Source organism: Pseudophryne corroboree, chromosome 10, assembly GCF_028390025.1.
Source record: "Pseudophryne corroboree isolate aPseCor3 chromosome 10, aPseCor3.hap2, whole genome shotgun sequence".
In the NCBI taxonomy this organism is placed as follows: Eukaryota; Metazoa; Chordata; class Amphibia; order Anura; family Myobatrachidae; genus Pseudophryne; species Pseudophryne corroboree.
The window spans coordinates 9,884,637-9,906,732 of NC_086453.1; the positions used below are offsets into that span (position 1 = coordinate 9,884,637).

General features: G+C 50.2%; 1 protein-coding gene across 1 annotated transcript in view; it reads right to left on the minus strand.

The window, feature by feature from the left end:
* Positions 1-2,761: 2,761 nt before the first annotated feature.
* ATP13A2 (ATPase cation transporting 13A2) overlaps positions 2,762-22,096 on the minus strand; it is a 125,069-nt gene continuing 105,734 nt past the window's right edge. The window contains 8 exon segments of the mRNA XM_063942101.1: positions 2,762-3,065; positions 4,139-4,311; positions 4,787-4,938; positions 8,113-8,336; positions 14,590-14,686; positions 14,843-14,995; positions 15,576-15,655; positions 21,585-21,701. Coding sequence (XP_063798171.1) covers positions 2,904-3,065; positions 4,139-4,311; positions 4,787-4,938; positions 8,113-8,336; positions 14,590-14,686; positions 14,843-14,995; positions 15,576-15,655; positions 21,585-21,701 — 1,158 coding nt within the window. The 3' untranslated portion in view covers positions 2,762-2,903.

Here is a 22,096-nt window from a genome sequence, read left to right on the forward strand (position 1 = left end):
AGCTGGCCAGCACACTGTGCATAGTAAATTCTAAATTCTGGGTATAATATATTTGCAGAGTCTGTCCATGGCTGTTACTGTCTGCGCAGATAGAAGTCACCTGCAATAAATGAAGCTACAAGCGACGCAGTGCCACCTAGTGACGAGGAGAATGTACTGCAGCATCATGAACATCTAGCATCCAGCAGACTGTCCGTTGTATATATTTAATAAAAGCTATTGCTAACACAAGCTGCACAATAAGTATAACCAACAGAGTCCATCATTTATTTACACGGCGTCTCAAAGTCCGCAGCGCCGGACAGCCACGCAGCATTGTCGCTCCAAAAACACCACACAGGAAAATGCAAGGTAAAAATATAATTTTATTGAGAGACACGATCCCCCGGTGCCCCATCTTTGGCATGTCAGTCCCCGAAGCTTTACTAGAAATCATTTCATAGATTATTTTCATAATAATGTTTTTCTGCGCCTCGTGACAAAGGCTCATCTAGTATTTTATCATGCAAAGCAATACGTCAGGCGTTATTATATCATGGAGGTCACTGGTGGGGGCCACATGTACTAAGAGGCGTAGCCCACCATAAAACTGTGACACTTGCTTTGACGATAGTAGAGATGTCTATGTAACAGCACCATTATCTTCTGCGCTGTGAAGGATGGCACCCACTAAACCCCATTCTCCATTACTCAGGCCAATCACCGATTAGGCCTATAGCACCCACATATATACAGGGCGATTCAAAAGTCGCAGTGCACCCTTTTGTTTCAAAAACTCTGCAGGAAATGGGAAAACCGAATAAACTGTTCAGCAAATTCTGAGTCAAGATGGCCGATTTCAAGATGGCGCCCATGTTCGGTACATACCCTAAAAGAAAGCCCACCTCACCCATACCTTACTGGAGTATTCAGTTTTCCCATTTCCTGCACAGTTTTTGAAACAAAAGGGTGTACTGCAACTTTTGAATCACCCTAACATATATATATATATATATATATATATATATATATATATATATATATATATATATATATAAAAACACTGTCAACAAAGATTTCACAGTATTTCCCTCCTAAATCCACTCTGTAACAATGTCACTGGGCCATCTTTATACTACCAGAATGCTTCTGAATCTGTCTCCTCCCCTTGAATTTGCGTTTCATTACTAATTAAAAAGAGAGAACCAGAACTAAAAGTAATACAAATAGTACACAGGCATCCGGCCAGGTAAATAAATGAAGAGGGGTGCACTTTACTATGGACAGACCTATTACTTGCCCCTGTTTATACCGCGCAACACAGCGCCACCTAGTGGCCAATAGTACTTACTACAAGAAATATCTTTTCACATTGCAGTACATACAGTAGTTTGAATGAGATACTAATCTCTGCAGCTCTGGGTACTAAGACACCTGCACCGTCTCTGTAAAGTGCTTTCTATTGTTCATTGGTAACAGATGCTACAGCAATAAGTGCAAAGGATCCGTAACCTACAGAGTAACCTATCACTGATCTGTTGTAAATCTGACCAAGTGTCCGATTGCTCCGGTTACTGCAGAAGTCTAAGAAAAAACATATAAAGATGATCTTCCTACGGGGGTGCAGGTCACGGGTTCACTAAGGCGAGAGATTGTGCGGAATTAAACCCACCAAGTGCAAATAAATGCACATATTTGCCGCAGGACCACACAAATATAAAGCATTAACATATAAACAAAAGAAATTACATTACAAAAAAAAAAAAAAAAAAGACCCACATTTTACTTCTCGGCATTGTACAGCGGTCTCAGTCACCATTATCAGGCGTAGAAATATCGGAGACGTCAACGGTTTCAGTCCTTAAACGCGTTGCATCGAGGAAGAAAACGTAGAAATAATCACAACTAAAAACACACAATTCCAGTGTCGCTACTCAGGGTTATATGTAGAAATTACCTTTTTTGCCCACGTTGTAGGCGAGGTTTCAGAGCCTGCCCAGCACCGGGCGAAAAATAATAAAATGTGTATTTGTGGCTACAGAGAGGACGGAGTGCAACCATTTACCTACAGCGAAAATAGTAATATTTCACCTCCATCTGTGCAGTCTATGGGACGCTGCAATTACAGTCTGCCTCTACGTAGCCTTACTGCGCAGTAAGATATCTACCAGTGCAGTCTTCCGCCCACGTTCAGTGTAAACTTTGTGCCAACTTTGCGGATAGCCATGGGAGCTATAATGACAATTATTAAAAAACACAAGGAGGTCGGAGTGACAGGATTAAGCTCCTCTGGGAATAAATGGTTATCAAGTACCTCGGCCGGGATCACAGCCTTCAAGTGTGCAGAGGAAGCTTATATTGTGCGTCCATTGGACGCAGACAGCAAAGCGCAGGGGATCACAGCCCGGTTACCAGGAAGGGACACACCTTAAGGTCTCGGTGGCAGTAACTGATCTGCAATGCTATTATTTAGGCTTTGCTCTGCTACGTATGCCAGTGTTACTAGTACCAGTGTGTGTGTGTGCGTTATGCACCTAGCTACGGTTGTTGCTGCCCCCTTACAGCAACTGTGGACCTGAATGTACTGTTTAGCGTTGTTACGAAGCGGCTGTTGTGTATCAGAGTGCGGATCTGGATCCTGACAGCACGTGAGTCACTGAAGCCTCCGGGGCTCCTCCGTGAACTCTGGAATGGGTCGGCTGTAACCGAGGCCCCCCGTGCCTGGCTCACATTAAGGAAAAAATGTGACTGTTTGGAGTGAAGCGCCTCTGGACGAGACTCCAATGTTTATCTCAGGGCTTTGTATTCCGTGTCATTTATTTATCTTCCTGGGGGTCAAAAACAGTTTAAAACGCAACATTTTCCATGTTTTCTGTAACATCCCAATAGCAAGTCCCATAGGCGGAAAGGGCTCGCGTGTCCTGCTACCTGGACGGCTTGACCCGGCTGGGGTACAGAGTCTGATTTATGGGGGGCCACGAGTTCTGCCCCTGGAGGTATCGTTCCAGTCTCTTGTACGCTTTCTTGGATTCTCTCTTCTTCCTCAGCTTCCGCAGGCAGTTTAAGTACCCGTGGTCCAGGGCGGTCTGTAAGAGAGCGGGGGGGGAAAGAGTGAGGGGCCTGAGAACATCAGGGACAGGTGTCCAGGCATAGATGGAGATCAGAGAGGACAGTACTGGTGTCACATAGGGGAGAGAGACGGACAGGAATAAGTCACATGGAGCTGCAGCGACGGGAGACACAGGCCAGGAATCCGGGATAACCCAGAAAGCCCTAATTAATCTTATTATCTAAAACCAATCTATGCAGATCCTGACTGGGCCAGACACTGAAATTGTTCATTCTGAGGTGCAGTTTTCTTTCATATAACCTATTATACAGTGCATAGAACGTTACAGTGCTTTTCCGAGTTTTTCCAGCAGTTTTCCTGCTCACTTGCCCTACAATGCAATGTTCTACAGACAGATGACTGTTCCCAGGAGCGGGGTGTGAAGCAAGTGTCTCAATGTCATGGTTATTCCGTCCGGTGCACTTAGCCACTGAGCCGCCCCTTTAGAGATTCTGCCATTAGTGAAATAAGAGAAGGAACCGCCCCAGGCAGGTCTGCGGCACTGGAACACGTCTGAGCGGGGAGGGTCCGCACTATCCGCATGCCCCTTTTACTGACAACACATGATAAACGAGCCGCAGGGTGTAACACAAACACATCTGGCGCCAGGTGCTGCGAGTAATCCAGCACAGTACACAATGACAATCCCAGGGACGTAACACAAAGCAGCTGGCGGGATGTATAGGGTGCAGGGCTGCACTCGCTGTATGACCGGGGAGGAAGCCCACATCCAATCAGAGAACTGTACAAATATAATCACCCAAAAATAATAAACGATAAAAGGAGAAACATGAAATACAGTAGCCGCTGCATCAGAGACGTGAAGGGCTCAGTAAGGGTCCGTCAGACGCCACGCGCAGAATATACAGCTGTTTCTTATTTAGCGCCGTGTAATAATACCAAATCTCTACCACTGCGATATAATCACAAACGCCTTCTGGCCCCTAAAACAGCTCCCCCCTCCCTTACAATCTGTCCCCAGGCAGTCCGCATCGCACAGGACAACCAATCTCCGCTCCTTCCCTAACCCCTGACCCCGCTAACACTCACCTCAATGATAATGGCGGCTATGAAGTTCACGGCGACAATTCCAACCAACACAAACTTGAAGTCTAAGTCGCTGATGAGCTTCAGGTCCAGGAGGGTCACCATGAACGCCAGCGGGTAGAAGATGATCCACAGCATCATGGCGAGCAGCAAGATCAGGGCGATCATGTAGAGAACTGCGCAGGAACATTAACAGACGAGGGGGACATGAGAGGAGGGCTCTAGTGCGACCACCATGCCCTAACTATATACAGTATATTATATACATACACAGCGACACTATAAATATAAAACTAAACACAGAAAGGAAGAAGGATCAGCGCAGAGGGTGTAAATCAGGGATTTGGGAGGACGTCTACGGGCCAAGATCTCAGGTCACCCTCATATCTCATCTTATTTTGTCGTCACACGACGGCGCGTCTGGATAATTGTGCGTCATGTGAGTAAATTACGCTGACTTTATGGGGGGGGGGGGAGCAGAGCTCGGGCACCGGAGAATCTCTGAGAGGTGATCCGGCTCCATGACGCCTAAACTCAAGAAAGAGAGTGCAAGCTCTTGGGGGTAGCACATGCTGTACATGGTACAGCAGTGTACGGGGTAAGGGGGGTCTATAAAGCCGGCGTATATTTAGTGTTAAACCTGCCACTTACTGTTGGTGTAGAGCGGCTTCCGGAAGGGATATCCCTTAGACAGGACGACCGCGAGGATCAGATACTGGAGACCGGACACACCGAACAAAGCCGTGTTCTCGTAGTTTGGCAAGTGAGTCACCACCGGGCTGGTCATATTCACCGGGACAAACCTGGAGGCACAAAGGGCATTTGCTGAGAGAGAGAGAGAGAGAAATGGGGGGGAGAGAAAGAGGGGGAGAGTTTGAGAGAGAGAAGGAGAGGGAGAGGGGGAGAGAGAATGAGAGGTGGAGAAAGAGGGGGCGGGTAGAGAGACAGATGGGGCGGGTAGAGAGAAAGATGGGGGCGGGTAGAGAGAGACAGATGGGGGAGGGTAGGCAGAGAGAGATGGGGAGGGTAGAGAAAGAGAGATGGGGAGGGCAGAGAGAGAGAGAGAGAGAGAGAGAGAGAGAAATGGGGGGGAAGAGAGAGAGGGGGAGAATTGGAGAGAGAGAAGGAGAGGGGGAGAAGGAGAGGGGGAGAGGGAGAGGGGGAGAGAGAGGGGGCGTGTAGAGAGACAGATGGGGGTGGGTAGAGAGAGAGAGATGGGGAGGGTAGAGAGAGTGAGAGAGAGAGAGAGATGGGTAGGGCAGAGAGAGAGAGAGAGAGAGAGAGAGAAATGGGGGGGAGAGAGAGGGGGAGAGTTGGAGAGAGAGGGGGAGAGAGGGAGAGGGGGAGAGAGAGGGGGCGTGTAGAGAGACAGATGGGGGTGGGTAGAGAGAGAGAGAGATGGGGGAGGGTAGAGAGAGAGAGAGAGAGATGGGGGAGGGTAGGCAGAGAGAGATGGGGGTGGGTAGAGAGAGAGAGATGGGGGAGGGTAGGCAGAGAGATGGGGCGGGTAGAGAAAGAGATGGGGGAGGGTAGAAAGAGAGATGGGGGAGGGTTGAAAGAGATGGGGGAGGGTAGAAAGAGAGATGGGGGTGAGAGAGACAGATGGGGGAGGGTAGGGAGATGGGGAGGATAGAGAGAGAGAGAGATGGGGAGGATAGAGAGAGAGAGAGATGGGGAGGATAGAGAGAGAGACATGGAGAGGGGAGAGCGCAGGGGGGATGAGAGTGAGATGGGTGTGAGAGACAGATGGGGGAGGGTAGAGAGAGAGATGGGGAGGGGAGAGAGACAGATGGGGAGGGGAGAGAGAGAGATGGGGGAGGGGAGAGAGAGATAGATGGGGAGGGTAGGCAGAGACAGATGGGGAGGGGAGAGAGAGATGGGGGAGAGATGGGGGAGGGGAGAGAGATATGTGGGGGTGAGAGAGATAGATGGGGGAGGGGAGAGAGAGATGGGGGAGGGGGAGAGATGGGGGAGGGGAGAGAGAGATGTGGGGGTGAGATAGATGGGGAGGGTAGGCAGAGACAGATGGGGAGGGGAGAGAGACAGATGGGGAGGGGAGAGAGAGAGATGGGGGAGGGGAGAGAGAGATAGATGGGGAGGGTAGGCAGAGACAGATGGGGAGGGGAGAGAGAGATGGGGGAGAGATGGGGGAGGGGAGAGAGATATGTGGGGGTGAGAGAGATAGATGGGGAGGGGAGAGAGAGATGGGGGAGGGGGAGAGATGGGGGAGGGGGAGAGAGATGTGGGGGTGAGATAGATGGGGAGGGTAGGCAGAAACAGATGGGGAGGGGAGAGAGAGATGGGTGAGGGGGGAGATGGGGGAAGGGGAGAGAGATAGAGAGATGGGGAGGGGAGAGAGAGATGGGGAGGGGGAGAAAAGGGGGAGGGGAGAGAGATGTAGGGGTGAGATAGATAGGGAGGGTAGGCAGAGACAGATGGGGGAGGGGAGAGAGATAGAGAGATGGGGAGGGGAGAGAGAGATCGGGGAGGGGGGGGATGGGTGAGGAGAGAGAGATAGATGGGGAGGGTAGGCAGAGACAGATGGGGGAGGGGAGAGAGATATGTGGGGGTGAGAGAGATAGATGGGGGAGGGGAGAGAGAGATGGGGGAGGGGGAGAGATGTGGGGGTGAGATAGATGGGGAGGGTAGGCAGAGACAGATGGGGAGGGGAGAGAGACAGATGGGGAGGGGAGAGAGAGAGATGGGGGAGGGGAGAGAGAGATAGATGGGGAGGGTAGGCAGAGACAGATGGGGAGGGGAGAGAGAGATGGGGGAGAGATGGGGGAGGGGAGAGAGATATGTGGGGGTGAGAGAGATAGATGGGGAGGGGAGAGAGAGATGGGGGAGGGGGAGAGATGGGGGAGGGGGAGAGAGATGTGGGGGTGAGATAGATGGGGAGGGTAGGCAGAAACAGATGGGGAGGGGAGAGAGAGATGGGTGAGGGGGGAGATGGGGGAAGGGGAGAGAGATAGAGAGATGGGGAGGGGGAGAGAGAGATGGGGAGGGGGAGAAAAGGGGGAGGGGAGAGAGATGTAGGGGTGAGATAGATAGGGAGGGTAGGCAGAGACAGATGGGGGAGGGGAGAGAGATAGAGAGATGGGGAGGGGAGAGAGAGATGGGGAAGGGGGGGGATGGGTGAGGAGAGAGATAGATGGGGAGGGTAGGCAGAGACAGATGGGGGAGGGGAGAGAGATAGAGAGATGGGGGAGGGGAGAGAGAGATGTGGGGGTGAGATAGATGGGGAGGGTAGGCAGAGACAGATGGGGAAGGGGAGAGAGATGGGGAAGGGGAGAGAGAGATAGATGGGGAGGGTAGGCAGAGACAGATGGGGGAGAGAGAGAGAGAGAGAGAGAGAGAGAGAGAGAGAGAGAGAGAGAGAGAGAGAGAGAGATGGATGTAGGTAGGTAGGTAGGAAGGGTGATTCTGGAAGAATCTACTAATATCTATGGTGTGAATTAGAGGCGTAAAATCACTGGGAATAAACACAATGTCACCGGCGATTATTACATGCCATTTACAACCACTACGCAATGGTATAAATAGAACTTTTTAAGCCATGTGATAGTAGTGTCTAGCTGAGCGCCAGTAATGCCATCTGTATATAACAACTGAACCTTTCCAACTGGATTATTCATTATTTTGCATGTATTACACAGGGAAATCCCAACACCATGACCTGTGTGAGAAGATGATGTATGGAGAACAGCACAGTCCCCACGGTGGCTCCAGGAGGAGCAGTGCGCACGCCAGGGAAGGGGCAGAGTAGTGCGCACGCCAGGGGGGGGGGGGCAGTGCAGTGCGCACGCTAGGGGGGGGGGCAGAGCAGTGCGCACGCCAGGGGGGGAAGGGGGGGCAGAGCAGTGCGCACGCCAGGGGGGGGGGGGGGGGGGCAGAGCAGTGCGCACGCCAGGGGGGGGGGGGGGCAGAGCAGTGCGCACGCCAGGGGGGGCAGAGCAGTACAGAAATGAAGTACGTACCACGGCTGCGAGGTAATGAGGTAGTAGGACATCAGCTGAACCAGGAGGATGAGGCTGGTCTGGATTATAAGGCTCCCCAAAACCGACATACTGATCAATGTACCAAGTGGGCTTCTTAACCCCAGCTCGCTTGCTGGGCCGGTTCTCCCCATTAAAATGGCCACGGTGGTGGTAATTACCAGGTCAAATAAGAGGAACTGAAGATCTCCCAGGTTGGTGCCCACCTGGTGAAGGAGAAGATATGGCATCAATCTAATGGCAGACACCTGACCACAGACCATCAGCCAGAAATAGGACAGGCCGACGCACACAGCCGTACCTCAGAATACATGTACAATACTTCATTACCAATAAAAACCAGACACTAACAAGTTATCCAAATGATATAACACATCTAAAACATTGGTGCCATCAGTGGTCACATAATTCATTGATTGGAGCCCATGGGTGTATGTATAAATAAGAATTTACTCACCGGTAATTCTATTTCTCGTAGTCCGTAGTGGATGCTGGGAACTCCGTAAAGACCATGGGGAATAGCGGGCTCCGAAGGAGGCTGGGCACTCTAGAAAGATTTATGACTACCTGGTGTGCACTGGCTCCTCCCACTATGACCCTCCTCCAAGCCTCAGTTAGGACACCGTGCCCGGACGAGCAGACATAATAAGGAAGGATTTAGAATCCCGGGTAAGACTCTTACCAGCCACACCAATCACACCGTACAACTCGTGATACTATATCCAGTTTGACAGTATGAAAACAACTGAGCCTCTCAACAGATGGCTCAACAATAACCCTTTAGTTAACAATAACTATTTACAAGTATTGCAGACAATCCGCACTTGGGATGGGCGCCCAGCATCCACTACGGACTACGAGAAATAGAATTACCGGTGAGTAAATTCTTATTTTCTCTAACGTCCTAGTGGATGCTGGGAACTCCGTAAGGACCATGGGGATTATACCAAAGCTCCCAAACGGGCGGGAGAGTGCGGATGACTCTGTAGCACCGAATGAGAGAACTCCAGGTCCTCCTCAGCCAGGGTATCAAATTTGTAGAATTTTGCAAACGTGTTTGCCCCTGACCAAGTAGCTGCTCGGCAAAGTTGTAAAGCCGAGACCCCTCGGGCAGCCGCCCAAGATGAGCCCACCTTCCTTGTGGAATGGGCATTTACAGATTTTGGCTGTGGCATGCCTGCCACAGAATGTGCAAGCTGAATTGTACTACAAATCCAGCGAGCAATAGACTGCTTAGAAGCAGGAGCACCCAGCTTGTTGGGTGCATACAGGATAAACAGCGAGTCAGATTTTCTGACTCCAGCCGTCCTGGAAACATATATTTTCAGGGCCCTGACAACGTCTAGCAACTTGGGAGTCCTCCAAATCCTTAGTAGCCGCAGGCACCACAATAGGCTGGTTCAGGTGAAACGCTGACACCACCTTAGGGAGAAACTGGGGACGAGTCCTCAATTCTGCCCTATCCATATGGAAAATCAGATAAGGGCTTTTACATGATAAAGCCGCCAATTCTGACACTCGCCTGGCTGAAGCCAGGGCCAATAACATGACCACTTTCCACGTGAGATATTTCAGATCCACGGTTTTTAGTGGCTCAAACCAATGTGATTTTAAGAAACTCAACATCACGTTGAGATCCCAAGGTGCCACAGGAGGCACAAATGGGGGCTGAATATGCAGCACTCCTTTCACAAATGTCTGAACTTCAGGTACTGAAGCTAGTTCTTTTTGAAAGAAAATCGACAGAGCCGAGATCTGTACTTTAATGGAGCCTAGTTTTAGGCCCATATCCACTCCTGCTTGCAGGAAATGCAGAAATCGACCCAGTTGAAATTCCTCTGTTGGGGCCTTTTTGGCCTCGCACCATGCAACATATTTCCGCCATATGCGGTGATAATGCTTTGCCGTAACATCTTTCCTGGCCTTAATAAGCGTAGGAATGACTTCTTCCGGAATACCCTTTTCCTTTAGGATCCGGTGTTCAACCGCCATGCCGTCAAATGCAGCCGCGGTAAGTCTTGGAACAGACAGGGCCCCTGTTGTAGCAGGTCCTGTCTGAGCGGTAGAGGCCACGGGTCCTCTGAGAGCATCTCTTGAAGTTCCGGGTACCACGCTCGTCTTGGCCAATCCGGAACCACGAGAATGGTGTTTCCTCCTCGCTTTCTTATTATTCTCAATACCTTTGGTATGAGAGGCAGAGGAGGGAACACATAAACCGACTGGTACACCCACGGTGTCACTAGAGCGTCCACAGCTATCGCCTGAGGGTCCCTTGACCTGGCGCAATATCTTTTTAACTTTTTGTTGAGGCGGGACGCCATCATGTCCACCTGTGGTTTTTCCCGGGTGGAGGTCGTGTCTGCTGAGGAAGTCTGCTTCCCAGTTGTCCACTCCCGGAATGAACACTGCTGACAGTGCTAGTACATGATTCTCCGCCCATCTGAGAATTCTTGTGGCTTCCGCCATCGCCATCCTGCTTCTTGTGCCGCCCTGTCGATTTACATGGGCGACTGCCGTGATGTTGTCTGACTGGATCAGCACCGGCTGGTGTAGGAGCAGGGATTTTGCTTGACTTAGGGCATTGTAGATGGCCCTTAGTTCCAGAATATTTATGTGAAGGGAAGTCTCCTGACTCGACCATAGTCCTTGGAAGTTTCTTCCCTGTGTGACTGCCCCCCAGCCTCGAAGGCTGGCATCCGTGGTCACCAGGACCCAGTCCTGTATGCCGAACCTGCGGCCCTCTAGAAGATGGGCACTCTACAGCCACCACAGTAGCGACACCCTGGTTCTTGGAGACAGGGTTATCAAGCGATGCATCTGAAGATGCGATCCGGACCACTGGTCCAACAGGTCCCACTGAAAGATTCTGGCATGGAACCTGCCGAAGGGAATTGCTTCGTAAGAAGCCACCATCTTTCCCAGGACCCGCGTGCAGCGATGCACTGATACCTGTTTTGGTTTCAGGAGGTCTCTGACTAGAGATGACAACTCCCTGGCTTTCTCCTCCGGGAGAAACACTTTTTTTTTTTTGGACTGTATCCAGAATCATACCCAGGAACAGTAGCCGTGTTGTCGGAACCAGCTGTGACTTTGGGATATTCAGAATCCAGCCGTGCTGGTGCAGCACATCCTGGGATAGTGCTACTCCCACCAACAACTGTTCCTTGGACCTCGCTTTTATTAGGAGATCGTCCAAGTACGGGATAATTAAAACTCCCTTTCTTCGAAGGAGTATCATCATTTCCGCCATAACCTTGGTAAATACCCTCGGTGCCGTGGACAGTCCAAACGGCAGCGTCTGGAATTGGTAATGGCAATCCTGTACCACAAATCTGAGGTACTCCTGGTGAGGATGGTAAATGGGGACATGCAAGTAAGCATCCTTGATGTCCAGGGATACCATGTAATCCCCCTCGTCCAGGTTTGCAATAACCGCCCTGAGCGATTCCATCTTGAACTTGAATTTCTTTATGTATGTGTTCAAGGATTTCAAATTTAGAATGGGTCTCACCGAACCGTCCGGTTTCGGTACCACAAATAGTGTGGAATAATAACCCCGGCCTTGTTGAAGTAGGGGTACCTTGATTATCACCTGCTGAGAATACAGCTTGTGAATTGCCGTTAGCACCGCCTCCCTGTCTGAGGGAGCAATTGGCAAGGCAGATTTTAGGAACCGGTGGGGTGGGGACGCCTCGAATTCCAGCTTGTACCCCTGAGATACTATTTGCAGGATCCAGGGATCCACCTGTGAGCGAACCCACTGATCGCTGAAATTTTTGAGGCGACCCCCCATCGTACCTGGCTCCGCCTGTGGAGCCCCACCGTCATGCGGCGGACTTGGAAGAAGAAGCGGGGGAGGACTTTTGCTCCTGGGAACCAGCTGTTTGTTGCAGCCTTTTTCCCCTACCTCTGCCTCTGGACAGAAAAGACCCGCCTTTTCCACGCCTGTTTTTCTGGGTCCGAAAGGACTGAACCTGATAAAACGGCGCCTTCTTAGGCTGTGAGGGGACATGGGGTAAAAATGCTGACTTCCCAGACGTTGCTGTGGAAACTAGGTCCGAGAGACCATCCCCAAATAATTCCTCACCCTTATATGGCAACACTTCCATGTGCTTTTTAGAATCTGCATCTCCTGTCCACTGGCGAGTCCATAAGCCTCTCCTAGCAGAAATGGACAATGCACTTACTTTAGATGCCAGTCAGCAGATTTCCCTCTGTGCATCTCTCATATATAAGACTGAGTCTTTTATATGGTCTATGGTTAACAGGATCGTGTCTCTGTCTAATGTGTCAATATTTTCTGACAGTTTATCTGACCACGCAGCGGCAGCACTGCACATCCAAGCTGACGCAATAGCTGGCCTAAGTATAATGCCTGAGTGTGTATATACAGACTTCAGGATCGCCTCCTGCTTTCTATCAGCAGGTTCCTTGAGGGCGGCCGTATCCGGAGACGGTAGTGCCACCTTTTTAGACAAACGTGTGAGCGCTTTATCCACTCTAGGGGGTGTTTCCCAACGTGACCTATCCTCTGGCGGGAAAGGGAACGCCATTAGTACCTTCTTAGGAATTACCAATTTTTTATCAGGGAAAGCCCACGCTTCTTCACACACTTCATTTAATTCATCTGATGGGGGAAAAACTACGGGTAGTTTTTTCTCTCCAAACATAATACCCTTTTTAGTGGTACCAGTAGTTATATCAGAAATGTTTAACACCTCTTTCATTGCCTCAATCATACAGTGAATGGCCTTAGTGGGCATCAGGTTTGACTCATCGTCGTCGACACTGGTGTCAGTATCAGTGTCGACATCTGGGTCTGCTTGAGGTAGCGGGCGTTTTAGAGCCCCTGACGACCCATGCGACGCCTGGGCAGGCACGAGCTGAGAAGTCGGCTGTCCCACATTTGGCATGTCGTCGATTTTCTTATATAAGGAGTCTATACGTGCACTCATGACTTTCCATAAGCCCATCCACTCAGGTGTCTGCCCCGCAGGGGGTGACATCCCTTCTAAAGGCATCTGCTCCGCCTCCACATCATTATCCTCATCAAACATGTCGACACAGCCGTACCGACACACCGCACACACACAAGGAATGCTCCGAATGAGGACAGGACCCACAAAAGCCCTTTGGGGGGACAGAGTGAGAGTATGCCAGCACACACCAGAGCGCTATATAATGCAGGGACTAACTGAGTTATGTCCCCTATAGCTGCTTTTTATATTATATATGTATTGCGCCCAAATTTAGTGCCCCCCCTCTCTGTTTTTACCCTGTTCTGAAGTGTAGACTGCAGGGGAGAGCCAGGGAGCTTCCTTCCAGCGGATCTGTGAAGGAGAAATGGCGCCAGTGTGTCTGAGGGAGATAGCTCCGCCCCTTTTCCGCTGCCTATTCTCCCGCTTTTTTCTGGATTCTGGCAGGGGAATTTACCACATATATAGCCTCTAGGGCTATATATTGTGGTATTTTTTGCCAGCCAAGGTGTTTTTATTGCAGCTCAGGGCGCCCCCCCCCAAGCGCCCTGCACCCTCAGTGACCGGAGTGTGAAGTGTGCATGAGGAGCAATGGCGCACAGCTGCAGTGCTGTGCGCTACCTTGGTGAAGACTGATGTCTTCTGCCGCCGTTTTTCCGGACCTCTTCTTGCTTCTGGCTCTGTAAGGGGGACGGCGGCGCGGCTCCGGGACCGAACACCAAGGACTGGGCCTGCGGTCGATCCCTCTGGAGCTAATGGTGTCCAGTAGCCTAAGAAGCCCAATCCGGCTGCAAGCAGGCGAGTTCGCTTCTTCTCCCCTTAGTCCCTCGCTGCAGTGAGCCTGTTGCCAGCAGGTCTCACTGAAAATAAAAAAACTAAAACTATACTTTCTTTCTAAGGGCTCAGGAGAGCCCCTAGTGTGCATCCAACCTCGGCCGGGCACGAAATCTAACTGAGGCTTGGAGGAGGGTCATAGTGGGAGGAGCCAGTGCACACCAGGTAGTCCTAAATCTTTCTAGAGTGCCCAGCCTCCTTCGGAGCCCGCTATTCCCCATGGTCCTTACGGAGTTCCCAGCATCCACTAGGACGTTAGAGAAATTAAAGTGGATATCAGACTATCAAATAATAGTCTGTGAGAGGTAAGTACGTTTCCAAATAAAAGCTTCATCATGAAGATCAAATCCGATATGACATTTAGTTTTATTGAAAATCACCAAATCAGGTGAGATTTTTTTTATGGCAACTCTGATAAAAACTGAAACTGTCCTTGGGACAAATGCAGTAAAAACACGCAGGGTAAATAATAACAATCTGTACAGAATATTTTGTTTGGATCCTCATTAGGAATTGTGGAATAAAGCTTTCTGATTCCGTGATGTAAAATGTAGATAACCCCCACAAAAGAGGCGAGTACTTCCAACCCCCAAATTTCCTGCCAGGAACAAGGCCGCACATTCCCTGTAATCACGTCGCCATCACTCACCGTGTACAGGATGAGCACGGATATAAACTGCGTCAAGCTGTACATCGCCATGTACTTAAACACCTCAAACGAAGTCTCCAAAGAGCAGCGACCTTCCCTGCAAAGCCAAAAACATCAGTCAGTCGGGAGATAAAGGGACGAAATAATGAGAACACACAAAATGCAAAGATCCCCGGTCACTGGAAACATAACACAGACATTAATATCGTCTGATGCACTGTAACTTCTTTGCTGAAGTCCGACGTCTACTGACCGTATGACGATGGGGACACACTCGATGTTGCTCAGCTTGGAGGTGAACGGAGAGGCGACTGAGGCTTCGGCGTCGGACAGAGAAATCCCCACATCAGCGGCTTTTAACGCTCCACAGTCATTGGCTCCGTCCCCGCACATCCCCACACAGTAACTGGAAGAGCGCCAGGGATGAGAGCACAAAGTCAGCATGTGGATGGAGACAGAGGACATAGAATAAGATAGGTCACGACTTATCTGCAAATCCTCAGCACTGACTCGAGAACACACAAGGGGCCTGATTGCGAGTCGCAGGCAGCAGGTCAGCGTTTTAAGCTGCACAGCGCATGCATCCTAATTGTTAGCGCTCAGAGACGCAGTATAGAATCGGATGCGCAGTCTGCTGTGTTCTTGGGAGGTAACAGGGGGCCGACTAAGCTGATGCAGACGTCTCGCGGTAAACGGCTGCACAAGCGCTCACACACGACGCATACACAGGTGGTGACGCTCCACCTGCCATAGGCCAGCTGCAAGATCCAATGGTGCATCCAGTAGCGCACAGACGCGTTGTATTTGGGCATCTCAGTATAAATGAATTTGGCTACAGAATTAGCATAAAGACACGCCCACATCTGCGTGAGAATCAGCGCCAATGTTGAATGCAGAGGGCAAAGGTAATTTTCTAAAATAATAATTTCTTCCTTTTCCTTAAGAATTTGAAAGTATTGTAATTTAATGTTAAAGCGCAGACTTACTTCAGATCCTGAAAATAGCGCACCAGCTGAGTTTTCTGGTCCGGTGACATACGGGCGAATACGGTGGCGTGGATAAGAATCTGGAGATAGAAAATAAGATTTTACTCACCGGTAAATCTATTTCTCGTAGTCCGTAGTGGATGCTGGGAACTCCGTAAGGACCATGGGGAATAGACGGGCTCCGCAGGAGACTGGGCACTCTAAAAGAAAGATTAGGTACTATCTGGTGTGCACTGGCTCCTCCCACTATGACCCTCCTCCAGACCTCAGTTAGGATACTGTGCCCGGAAGAGCTGACACAATAAGGGAGGATTTTGAATCCCGGGTAAGACTCATACCAGCCACACCAATCACACCGTATAACTCGTGATACTACACCCAGTTAACAGTATGAAATATAACTGAGCCTCTCAACAGATGGCTCAACAATAACCCTTAGTTAGGCAATAACTACATACAAGTATTGCAGACAATCCGCACTTGGGATGGGCGCCCAGCATCCACTACGGACTACGAGAAATAGATTTACCGGTGAGTAAAATCTTATTTTCTCTGACGTCCTAGTGGATGCTGGGAACTCCGTAAGCACCATGGGGATTATACCAAAGCTCCCAAATGGGCGGGAGAGTGCGGATGACTCTGCAGCACCGAATGAGAGAACTCCAGGTCCTCCTCAGCCAGGGTATCAATTTTGTAGAATTTAGCAAACGTGTTTGCCCCTGACCAAGTTGCAGCTCGGCAAAATTGTAAAGCCGAGACCCCTCGGGCAGCCGCCCAAGATGAGCCCACTTTCCTCGTGGAATGGGCTTTTACTGATTTAGGATGCGGCAATCCAGCCGCAGAATGCTTCAGCTGAATTGTGCTACAAATTCAGCGAGCAATAGTCTGCTTAGAAGCAGGAGCACCTATTTTGTTGGGTGCCTACAGGATAAAAAGCGAGTCAGTTTTCCTGACTCCAGCCGTCTGGAAATATAAATTTTTAAGGCCCTGACTACGTCCAGTAACTTGGAATTTTCCAAGTCCCTAGTAGCCGCAGGCACTACAATAGGTTGGTTCAAGTGAAAAGCTGATACCACCTTAGGGAGAAACTGGGGACGAGTCCTCAATTCTGCCCTATCCATATGGAAAATCAGATAAGGGCTTTTACATGACAAAGCCGCCAATTCTGACACACGCCTGGCCGAAGCCAAGGCCAATAACATGACCACTTTCCACGTGAGATATTTCAGATCCACAGTTTTAAGTGGCTCAAACCAATGTGATTTCAGGAAACTCAACACCACGTTGAGATCCCAAGGTGCCACAGGAGGCACAAAAGGGGGCTGAATATGTAGCATACCCTTTACAAATGTCTGAACTTCAGGCAGTGAAGCCAGTTCTTTCTGGAAGAAAATCGACAGAGCCGAAATCTGGACCTTAATGGAACCCAATTTTAGGCCCATAGTCACTCCCGACTGTTGGAAGTGCAGAAAACGACCCAGCTGAAATTCCTCAGTAGGGGCCTTCCTGGCCTCACACCACGCAACATATTTTCGCCAAATACGGTGATAATGGTTTGCGGTTACTTCTTTCCTGGCTTTTATCAGCGTAGGAATGACTTCTTCCGGAATGCCCTTTTACTTTAGGATCCGGAATTCAACCGCCATGCCGTCAAACGCAGCCACGGTAAGTCTTGGAACAGACAGGGCCCCTGCTGTAGCAGATCCTGTCTGAGCGGTAGAGGCCATGGGTCCTCTGATATCATTTCTTGAAGTTCTGGGTACCAAGCTCTTCTTGGCCCATCCGGAACCAAGAGTATCGTTCTTACTCCTCGTTTTCTTATTATTCTCAGTACCTTTGGTATGAGAGGCAGAGGAGGGAATACATAAACCGACTGGTACACCCACGGTGTCACTAGAGCGTCCACAGCTATTGCCTGAAGGTCCCTTGACCTGGCGCAATATCTAGTTTTTTGTTTAGGCGGGACGCCATCATGTCCACCTGTGGCCTTTCCCAACGGTTTACCAACAGTTAGAAGACTTCTGGATGAAGTCCCCACTCTCCCGGGTGTAGGTCGTGTCTGCTGAGGAAGTCTGCTTCCCAGTTGTCCACTCCCGGAATGAACACTGCTGACAGTGCTAAGACGTGATTTTCCGCCCATCGGAGAATCCTTGTGGCTTCTGCCATCGCCATCCTGCTTCTTGTGCCGCCCTGTCGGTTTACATGGGCGACTGCCGTGATGTTGTCTGATTGGATCAGTACCGGCTGGTTTTGAAGCAGAGGCCTTGCCAGACTTAGGGCATTGTAAATGGCCCTCAGTTCCAGAATATTTATGTGTAGGGACGACTCCTGACTTGACCAAAGTCCTTGGAAATTTCTTCCCTGTGTGACTGCCCCCCAGCCTCGAAGGCTGGCATCCGTGGTTACCAGGACCCAGTCCTGTATGCCGAATCTGCGGCCCTCTTGAAGATGAGCACTCTGCAGCCACCACAGTAGAGATACCCTGGTCCTTGGAGACAGGGTTATCAGCCGATGCATCTGAAGATGCGATCCCGACCACTTGTCCAAGAGGTCCCACTGAAAGGTTCTGGCATGGAACCTGCCGAATGGAATTTTGCTTCGTAAGAAGCTACCATTTTTCCCAGGACTCGTGTGCAGTGATGCACCGATACCTGTTTTGGTTTTAGGAGGTCTCTGACTAGAGATGACAGCTCCTTGGCTTTCTCCTGCGGGAGAAACACTTTTTTCTGTTCTGTGTCCAGAATCATCCCCAGGAACAGTAAGCGTGTGGTAGGAACCAGCTGTGACTTTGGAATGTATAGAATCCATCCGTGCTGTTGTAGCACTTCCCGAGATAGTGCTACTCCGACCAACAACTGCTCCTTGGACCTCGCCTTTATAAGGAGATCGTCCAAGTACGGGATAATTAAAACTCCCTTTTTTCGAAGGAGTATCATCATTTCTGCCATTACCTTGGTAAAGACCCTCGGTGCCGTGGACAGTCCAAACGGCAGTGTTTGGAATTGGTAATGGCAATCCTGTACCACAAATCTGAGGTACTCCTGGTGAGGATGGTAAATGGGGACATGTAGGTAAGCATCCTTGATGTCCAGGGATACCATGTAATCCCCCTCCTCCAGGCTTGCAATAACCGCCCTGAGCGATTCCATCTTGAACTTGAATTTTTTTATGTATGTGTTCAAGGATTTCAAATTTAAAATGGGTCTCACCGAACCGTCCGGTTTCGGTACCACAAACAGTGTGGAATAGTAACCCCGTCCTTGTTGAAGTAGGGGCACCTTGACTATCACCTGCTGGGAATACAGCTTGTGAATTGCCTCTAGCACAGCCTCCCTGCCTGAGGGAGTTGTCGGCAAGGCAGATTTGAGGAAACGGCGGGGGGGAGACGCCTCGAATTCCAGCTTGTACCCCTGAGATACTACTTGAAGGATCCAGGGATCCACCTGTGAGCGAGCCCACTGATCGCTGAAATTTTTGAGGCGGCCCCCCACCGTACCTGGCTACGCCTGTGGAGCCCCCGCGTCATGCGGTGGACTCAGAGGAAGCGGGGGAAGAATTTTGATTCTGGGAACTGGCTGACTGGTGCAGCTTTTTCCCTCTTCCCTCATCTCTGTGCAGAAAGGAAGCGCCTTTGACCCGCTTGCTTTTCTGAAGCCGAAAGGACTGTACCTGATAATACAGTGCTTTCTTAGGCTGTGAGGAAACCTGAGGTAAAAAATTTTCTTCCCAGCTGTTGCTGTGGATACGAGGTCCCAGAGACCATCCCCAAACAATTCCTCACCCTTATAAGGCTCTATGTGCCTTTTAAAGTCAGCATCACCTGTCCAGTGTCGGGTCTCTAATACCCTCCTGACAGAATGGACATTGCATTAATTCTGGATGGCAGCCGGCAAAATATCCCTCTGTGCATCCCTCATATATAAGACGACGTCTTATGTTCGCAAAATAGTATCCCTGTTTGACAGGGTTACAGACCACGCTGCAGCAGCACTATCTGCAGGTCTCAGTCTAGTACCTGAGTGTGTAAATACAGACTTCAGGATAGCCTCCTGCTTTTTATCAGCAGGTACCTTCAAAGTGGCCGTATCCTAAGACGGCAGTGCCACCTTTTTTGACAAACGTGTGAGCGCCTTATCCACCCTAGGGGGATATCTCCCAGCGTAACTTATCCTCTGGCGGGAAAGGGTACGCCATCAGTAACTTTTTAGAAATTAACAGTTTCTTATCGGGGGAACCCACGCTTTTTCACACTTCATTCACTCATTTGATGGGGGAACAAAACACTGCCTGCTTTTTCTCCCCAAACATAAAACCCTTTTTTAGTGGTACTTGGGTTAATGTCAGAAATGTGTAACACATTTTTTATTGCCGGGATCATGTAACGGATGTTCCTAGTGGATTGTGTATATGTCTCAACCTCGTCGACACTGGAGTCAGACTCCGTGTCGACATCTGTGTCTGCCATCTGAGGGAGCGGGCGTTTTTGAGCCCCTGATGGCCTTTGAGACGCCTGGGCAGGCGCGGGCTGAGAAGCCGGCTGTCCCATAGCTGTTACGTCATCCAGCCTTTTATGTAAGGAGTTGACACTGTCGGTTTATACCTTCCACCTATCCATCCACTCTGGTGTCGGCCCCACAGGGGGCGACATCACATTTATCGGCATCTGCTCTGCCATCACATAAGCCTCCTCATCAAACGTGTCGACACAGCCGTACCGACACACCGCACACACACACAGGGAATGCTCTGACTGAGGACAGGACCCCACACAGCCCTTTGGGGAGACAGAGAGAGAGTATGCCAGCACACACCAGAGCGCTATATAATTTTGGGATTAACACTATATTGAGTGAATTTTTCCCAATAGCTGCTTGTATATACAATATTGCGCCTAAATTTTGTGCCCCCCCCTCTCTTTTTAACCCTTTGAGCCTGAAAACTACAGGGGAGAGCCTGGGGAGCTGTCTTCCAGCTGCACTGTGAAGAGAAAATGGCGCCAGTGTGCTGAGGGAGAAGCCCCGCCCCTTTTCCAACTGACTTTCTCCCGCTTTTTCTGGAATACTGGCAGGGGTAATTTTACATCTATATAGCCTCTAGGACTATATATGATGTAGATTTGCCAGCCAAGGTGTCATATATTGCCCTCAGGGCGCCCCCCCCAGCGCCCTGCACCCTCAGTGACCGGAGTGTGAAGTGTGCATGAGGAGCAATGGCGCACAGCTGCAGTGCTGTGCGCTACCTTGGTGAAGACTGATGTCTTCTGCCGACGATTTTCCGGACCTCTTCTTGCTTCTGGCTCTGTAAGGGGGACGGCGGCGCGGCTCCGGGAACGAACACCAAGGCCAGTTCCATGCGGTCAATCCCTCTGGAGCTAATGGTGTCCAGTAGCCTAAGAAGCCCAAGCTACCACCAGTTAGGTAGGTTCGCTTCTTCTCCCCTTAGTCCCTCGATGCAGTGAGCCTGTTGCCAGCAGGTCTCACTGTAAAATAAAAAACCTAAAATAAACTTTCTTTCTAGGAGCTCAGGAGAGCCCCTAGTGTGCATCCAGCTCGGCCGGGCACAGAAATCTAACTGAGGTCTGGAGGAGGGTCATAGTGGGAGGAGCCAGTGCACACCAGATAGTACCTAATCTTTCTTTTAGAGTGCCCAGTCTCCTGCGGAGCCCGTCTATTCCCCATGGTCCTTACGGAGTTCCCAGCATCCACTGGGACGTCAGAGAAAGAGACGATAGCGCTTAGAACTGTGACGGCCTAAAGTGTAACTGATGCTTAATATGATCCACACTGAGCTGGGTGCTCCAAAACGGTCTCAAGAATGACTTGTCAGAACAAATCCCAGCAGCTGTCAAAGCCTTGCCTGCAAATGTAGTCGCTGCACTTTGCTCCGGACAAGCAGCGCTGGAAAGACAGCATCCAGAAGCGCCGCATTTCAGCCAAAGCCCAGCATGGCATGAGCGCTCTTTTATAAAGAAATGTACAAAGCCACTGGGAGAACGAGGAGTCGGCTTACCTTGGGCAGCAGGTCGGGGAAGTAATCAGACAGCACTGCAAAAGATTTCCCATTCATTGCAAAACAGTACGGACCCCTATCCAGGAACGCTCCTCCCTGCTGGTACAGGCCCTGTAACTGGGAAACCGGAGACCAAATCATATAACAGGAAGGTGCAAATGTCCGCAACACCGCACTGAAACGTATGAGCTACAAAGGAGAACAACAATATAGACCAGAGGTTCTCAAGGCACCAACAGTCCAGGTTTTAAGTATATCTATGCTTGGCCACAGGTGATGCAGACAATTTCATTGAACCGTGTTGAGCCACGAATATACCCAACACCTAGACCTGGTGCAATCTGACCATGGCCACTCACTAATCATTGTCTGGTTTCCACCAGTCCCGGATCAGCGCCGGAAAAATTCCCGATCAAACGTTAATAGAGAATGTGTGATCTATGCACCCAACGGGCTGGGGAGCTTCTATATACTCTAATACTCTGACAGTTCCCTGATAAGACCACCTCTGG